Source organism: Petaurus breviceps, unplaced genomic scaffold, assembly GCF_028583685.1.
Source record: "Petaurus breviceps papuanus isolate PSGF00001 unplaced genomic scaffold, PetGlider_PUasm1.0 180, whole genome shotgun sequence".
NCBI lineage: Eukaryota > Metazoa > Chordata > Mammalia > Diprotodontia > Petauridae > Petaurus > Petaurus breviceps.
In genome coordinates, this window is record NW_027185782.1 from 4,887,700 (window position 1) to 4,894,913 (window position 7,214).

Sequence of the window (7,214 nt, forward strand, 5' to 3'; positions counted from 1 at the left end):
AGAGATTGTCAAAGCTGGGAGGAAACTTGGAACACAGAATGTCAGAGCTGGGAGGGTCCTTAGCATATAAAATGTCAGAGCTGGGAGGCACCTTAGAACACAGAATATCAGTGTTGGAAGGGACTATAGAATATAGAAAATAGACTGTCAGAGCTGGAAGGGCGGGCCCTTAGAACATAGAACATGGAATGTCAGGGCAGAAAGAGGATCTTGAGAGTCACCACTCTCATGCCCCTGGTCTCCCTGCCAAGCCACCGAGCAGCAGGCAGGAAGAAGCAGTCTCTTGGCCCTGTTGCTGGTGGGATGGAAGGAAACTTAATATGGGGGAGGGGTGTGAAGCAACTGCGGAGCTGCAGACAGTCTCTCCTGGCAGAAATGCAAATGAATTTGAAAATAGTAATCAGCGCTGGAAAGAGTGCCTGAGTCAGGCAGTTCCGTGGGCAGGTGAGAGAGGGTGGCTCCTTGAGCCGCCCACGTGGGCCCAGGCTTGCCAGACGTGGCTACACACACATTTGAGCAGCAGGGCGTGTGTCTGAACACCATCGTCTCCAGCCTGCTGGTGCTGCAAGGGGCCTGTGGCCCTACGTTCGGGGCTCTCAACCTTCTCTGTGTCTTGGACCCCAAGGGCAGTCAGTCCAGAGAAGCCTATGGCCCTCCTCTCACAATCATGGTTTTTATTTTCTTTTTTCCCCAGCTACATGTAAAGAATTTTAATATTCATTTTTTGAAAATTTTGAGTTCCAAATTTTCTCCTCCCTCCCTGAGACAGTAAGCAATTCAGGAATCATGTTTTTGAATGTATAAACCAAACTCCTCGGGATTACAAAGGAAACCAATTCTATTGAAATAAAAATGCCATTGTTTCCAGGTTAAGAATTCTAGATCACCAGTCCTGGAGTCAGGAGGACCTGAGTTCAAATTTGACCTCAGACACTTAACACTTACTAGCCATGTGACTTTGGGCAAGTCACTTAATCCCAATTGCTCTCCAAAAAGCAAAAAAAAAAAAAGTATAAAAAATTCTTGCCTTAGAGTTATCTTTGACCAGAAATGCTCTGTGGCGTCTTGGAAAAGTCATGAGATCCAGAGGCTGAAGAGCTGGGTTTGAAACGTGCCTCCCTGTATGACCTTGAACAAGTCTCTTCTCTTCCTGAGCTTCAGGTCCCTCATTTGAGAAAAGGAGTTAGACTAGATTTTCATGGAACTTCATGAAATTCACTTTTGGGGCTCTTTGAGCCACAGATATACATGTCCATACAGTCGCACGGAGGGTCAGTCAATCTCAAAAACATGCAGCCAATTTTTCAGTCAAACCTCCAACTCTTCCTGTTCACAGTCACAGTCTCATGCTGTCACCCTGTCACCTAGGCAGTTACACAGTAACACAAGCCTCTGAGTGGCACTCTAGGGGAAAGAACCCAGACTTGGAGTCAGGAAGACCTGAATTCAAATTCTATCTAAGACATTTACTGGTTGTGTGACCCTGTACAATTCACTTAACTTCTCTCAGCCTCAGTTTCCTCCTCCAAGAAATGGGTATAATAATAGCCCTTAACTCCCAGAATTGTTCCAGGGCTCAAATGAGATAATATATGAAATGAGCTTTGCAAAGCTTAAAGTTCCATGTAAATGCCAGCTAGCACCATCACCATCTAGCCATATCCCAAGTCAGGGGATCAGGGAAAGCCTGAAGAACCTGCATCTATGCAGATGAGGGCTGGGAGGCACAGCTGGTAGACTGCTCTTGGTCACCTGCTGCCTCTTCCTAGCTATCACTCCATCCCTCTGAATCCCTGGGTACGAGGGACCAAGCAGGCTGAGCCATGCCTGACTTTGAAATCTCTTTGCTTCACAGCTTTCACCCTTTTATCATAATAACCGACCAAAAGGGGAGAGAAATAGGGCTTGTGTGATCTTGGCTGAACTCCTGAGAGATGGGGGCCCTGGGCAAGTTGCAGAACTTTCTGGACCTCTGCCTGCCCCTCTGTGCTAGAGAGGGTCAGTTCTGCCTTATATTCCACACACCCCTATGCTGAGAGCAGGAGAGTATGGCCCTGCCCTGAGGAGGGGGACAAACTCAGAGTCCAGCTTGCCCCAGGAGAGGATTCTGGGAGACCACAGTGATCTCAGACCCTCTTTCTGTGAATGCACAGTTCATCGTTTTCCCCACTCAGTCCAAAGTTGCTAGACAAATATGTCGACCTAACATGAAGGAACTAAGCTGTTGGGGGCTGGGTTCCTCCTCCCTCCCTTCTGCCTTGATGCTCTTTGGGCCAGGCCAGGATGCTGCTCCCCACCGGGGGAGAGATGGCTTAAAGTCAGTCAACTAATTAGAGAAGGAGTAATTGATGCCCAGGCTCAGGCCATCTGCTGAAGCATCTGTGGGGTCTAGGCCTCCTGCAGAAGGAGAGGCAGCACTGGGACACCCGATTGGGCAGGCAGGGGAGAGCAGGCCATTGAATTGGTTTGGGGGAGGAGCTGTCTACCCATGCTGGCCAGAGTGTGGACAGTGGGGGAGGGGAGAAGGCAGGACCAGACGTATGGGAAAGAAGAGGCAAAGAGTAAAACAAAGAAATCCAGGAAGGAGTCCAAAACTACCTGTGAAGGGCTAGATTAGGAAGCCTGCCTCATTGCACTATCACCCAGACCTTCCCGGGTTTAGTCACGGCCTCGGACAGAGCTGGGAGAGAAAAGGACCACAGTTCCAATGTTCTTTTTCCTCAGGCCCTTGTAGCCCTACATTGTATGATTACATTGTAAGGTTCCTCTGAACTCTAACATTCTGTGTTCTAAAAGCCCCCTGACCTGTTGGGCTAGGCATTACTGTGTAAGTGTGTGTGTGTGTGTGTGTGTGTGTGTGTGTGTGTGTGTGTGTGAGATTGTGAGACTGCACCTGACAGCCCTCTCTAAACCCACCTCACCCAGGATGGGTCGTCACCATCCTGCAGGAGGTGTCAACCCCCAGAGAGAGGCCTGGTCCCATACAGAATAACTTATAATCATGATCCCTTGGCTACAGGCCTCGTTATTGTGTAGACAGATACCCAGTGTGGCCATATACACAAGTCCCAGCAGTCGTCCCAAAGGAAGGCACATTTCTTCCTGCAAGGTCAGCTCCAGGGTCATGATAGTTTTTGACTATCTTTTTCTCAAAAGGTTACTAGGGAACAGGGCACTGGGTGCCTGATTGCCTGAACACCAGCTGGGGTGGGAGAGGGCTGAGAAAAGCAGAGAAAGATGACCTCCATTAACATTCCCAAGAGAAACAGCTTAGTGTGGCAGAAATAGTACTGACTTTGATGATCAGACTTTGAAGACTGCCTCCATTTTCCCCATCTGTAAAATGAGCTCAATAATCACTGCAGTACCCTTCCTCGTAGGGTAGTAGGGAAGCTATAATGAGATCATTTCTTTAGAGGGCTTTGCAAACCTTTAAAATGCCATTTAAATGACAATGTGTTGTCATTTGTGATGGTGGCGGTATGATGATAATTTTGTTTCCTGGAATCCAAGCAAAATAGAGTTGGGAAGCTTATCCTTAGAGAAAAAGAGGAATCCCAACCAGAAAGGGGGGTGGGGATTTGGGGAATAGGAATGGGGGGGTGCCCTTCTGGAAAGAGAAATTCATCTCAGAGCAGGCTGTGCTCGGAATCTTCCAAGAGAATTTATTTTGCTTAACTATGTTAGTTACAAGGGTTTGTGATCCCTACAAGGGTGAGGAGTGTTTTCTTTTTCTTTTCAATGTGGGGAGAAGTGAGAGAGAGGGGGAGAGAAAGAGAGACACACACAGAGAAAATAAATGCTTGTTAATCGGAAATTTAAAAGAAGACAAATAACAACCACCACTAGCAGCACAGCTCTTCTTAACCCTAGACCAGACTCCTGCCTCATAGAATGTAAACTCTTTTTTTTTCTTTTTTGGAGGGGGGAAGGCAGGGCAATTGGGGTCAAGTGACTTGCCCAAGGTAACTTAACACTTGTAAGTGTTAAGTGTCTGAGGTCAAATTTGAACTCAGGTCCCCCTGACTCCAGGGCTGGTGTTATATTCACTGTGCCACAGAGCTGCCCTGAATGTAAACTCTTAATAGCGCACCAAACACAGTGCCTGGCACATAGGGAGTACTTAAAAAAAGTTCTATTGGGAAGAGAAGAAAAGCAGTCATAGAGTGTGGGGGAGAGAGGTAGACCTGCAGACAAATAGAGTGCAATCAGCCTACCCAGACTCTTACCATTAGCACATCCTGAGAATTCATCCTGGACATGCAGCTGGAATTGGGGGTGGGTTGTGGTGGGCAGGCAGGTATCCCCTGCTTACCCTCAAGTTTCTTTCTTACAGCTCCAGCTAACCCCTGTGAGAACAACCCCTGTCTTCATGGCGGTACATGCCAAGCCAATAATACCACCTATGGCTGCAGCTGTGACCAGGGCTTCACAGGGGAGAACTGTGAGATCGGTGAGTCTCCCCTTGAAATTCTTCCCCCTCTGCAAACACACACACCTCCCACCATCCTGAGGAAAGAGATTCAGTCCTGTACCCTGTAGCCTATATACAGTCTAAGAGGGAGCCAGCCAGGTGAATCAGAGACCCACAGACCCTTAGAGCCAGAAAGAACCTTTTGGAAGGCTGAGGCCCAGAGAAAGGAAGCCTTGTTCATGCACACACAGTATGTTAGAGGACAGACCAGGACCCAGAGTGTCAGGTCAAGGCTCTCTTCTGAATCCCATCTGTCTCTGAACATTATCCACCAGCATGTATAAAGACCATGAAGATAAGGAAAGTTCAACTGCAGACAGGGGTGTGTTAGTAAATATTTAACAACCAGCTTTTGGAATGGGAGGGATATATGCACAACAACATTTTTACGCTTAATCAGCATTATTAACATTTTTCCATCACTTTCTTAAGTCTGGACAACCAACAAAACAATAAATCAAACCCTGATTTTCAGTGTTTACCGATTCTGAGCTGTTGATGCTGACACTGAAAATTTAACAACTGGCTGTCAAAAGCCAATATGGGCCCCCTCCAGAAGCACAACACCCGCTGCAAATAATGTGGGTTTTTAGGGATTGTAGAACTGGCATTGGGAGGAACCTTAGAGATCTAGTCTAGGCAAACCTTCTATTTTATAGATGAGGAAACCAAGAGGGTTCCTTGCCTTGCCCAAAGAGCTACACCAAATTAAAAAAACCAAACAGAACATGGGTTGAAACTCCAGTTTTCTGAGAAGCAGCATGGCTCACAAGGAAGAGCACTCGGTTTGAAGTCAAGAAAAACCTGGGTTCAAATCCCAGCTTTGCCGTTTCCTTTCTGTATGACCCGGAGAAAGTAATTTTCCCTTTATGAGCCTCAGTTTCCTCATCTGCAAAGTAAAGAATTTGGACTCTAGAGCTATGATCCTATGGCCCTTCCCACTACTTCATGAGGCTGGGGCCTGGGGGAACATGAAAAGATGGAACTGTGGCTGTCCCAAGTGGGACTGGGGAGGGCTACAGCCCAACCATCAGGTCGATGGAAGAGACATGAGTTGCTACTGAATACAAACCCCTCACTTTACAGATGAGGAAACTGAGGCTTAGAGAAGGGAAGGGCTTGATGAGGATCATGTTGATGATAGTCAGGATTTGAACCTGGGTCCTCTGACTCCAAGCCCAGCCCTCTTTTCCTCTGTCCCACACTGCTTCATCAGAACTGGATAAATCAACCCCGTTTAGCATCAAGGCTCTTAGAATGGTTCCAGCTCAGTGCTACCATATCTCCAAGAAAACTATCAGAGGCCATGCAGGAGAACATTCAGAGGGATGAAGGCCCAACTTATTGGCCTTTTCTGTGAGGGGGTGTAGAGAAAGAATTGTGCCTTGTTTTCTGGATTCTTGACCACAAAGATACTCTGGAGCCTATGCCTGGCAGGACTGGGAGGGAGCCTGTCCCCCTCTCCCACTGGAACAGAGAACTGGGCTGGGCCTCCTTCAGGGTTCTCATTCCAGCTCTGCCACTTACTATCTTACTGTGTGACCTGGGGTGGGCTAAGTCCCTCTCCGGGTCTCAGTTTCCCCATCTGTACAATGGTGGGATTGGAGGAGGTGGTCTTCAAGTTATCTTCCCATGCTACCATTTTGTGGTTTTGTGATTCTTTACCTAACCTGGCTCCTGCCTCAAGACTGGAAAGTTTGGAGGAGGAGGAGGATGAGGATGTAAATCAAACCCATGCCCCTCCCTGCCTGAAGCTGCAATTGGCCCCTCCTTCACCTCTATCCTGCCCACCCCATGCTCATCGCCTGCTTCTTCGTGGCAGCTCTTGTGGGGCCCTAATTAATGCTAATTGCTGATGGAGCTGCCTTCTCCATCTGCTGGAAAGCTACCCAGGGGGAGGGGATGGATGGCAGGGTCATGCTCTCTGCTTCTGGCGTGGCTCAGAAACTGGGGCCAAAGGGAAGCCAGGGAGGCTTGGGGGAGGAGGAAAGAGGCTGCCTTTTGAACCTGACACCATCTCCTCCCCAGATATTGATGACTGCCTGTCAAGCCCTTGCCTAAATGGGGGCACTTGCATTGATGAAGTCAACTCCTTCATCTGCTTGTGTCTGCCCAGCTACGGCGGGAGCCTCTGTGACAAAGGTGAGATCATTTTTTCATCTCTCCATCCCAGGATAGGAGAGGAGCCCCAGCAGTCCAGACTAGGGCCTGGGACTCCCTGCCCCTTCCATCCTGGGCACACCTCGCCCTCTCCAAAGGGAATAAAATCCCAGGCCCCACCCCATCTAGTGCTCCCCTCGACCTTACTAAAAGCAACCTGAAGCCGCCTCTAACCCTTGGAGCTAAGAAGAGGGCATTCTCAATATGGCCACTGACTCCGGCTCAATATAAAGGAGGAGAGAGAGTAAACCCAGGGAGGGTGCCAGGGAGAAAAGAAAGGAGGGGAATGGCCTAAAAATGAGGGAGAGTTCTGAACCCTGAATGGTTCCCCTTTGAGTATCTCCATTTCTCTCTGACACAGTGAAGTGATGGTGGGTCATTGAGAGGGAGTTGAACTCACTAAAGAAGAGGGAGGGGTTGTAGTGGGTAGAGGGTCAAAAGTTCACTGATGAGGAAGGGGGTACAGTGAGAGGAACTGAGGCTCTGTGAGGGAAATGGGGTTCAGTGAAGGGAATGGGTATCCCATAAGGGAGATGGGGCTCAGTGAAGGGAATGGGGTATCCCCTAAGGGATATGGGGC

General features: G+C 48.5%; 1 protein-coding gene across 2 annotated transcripts in view; it reads left to right on the plus strand.

Annotated features, from left to right (window-relative positions):
• Positions 1-7,214, plus strand: part of NCAN (neurocan) — a 70,045-nt gene that overhangs the window by 46,596 nt on the left and 16,235 nt on the right. For both annotated transcript variants that reach the window (XM_069086896.1, XM_069086897.1), the window contains exons 9-10: positions 4,337-4,453; positions 6,503-6,616. In XM_069086896.1, coding sequence (XP_068942997.1) covers positions 4,337-4,453; positions 6,503-6,616 — 231 coding nt within the window. The remainder of the gene's footprint in view (positions 1-4,336; positions 4,454-6,502; positions 6,617-7,214) is intronic.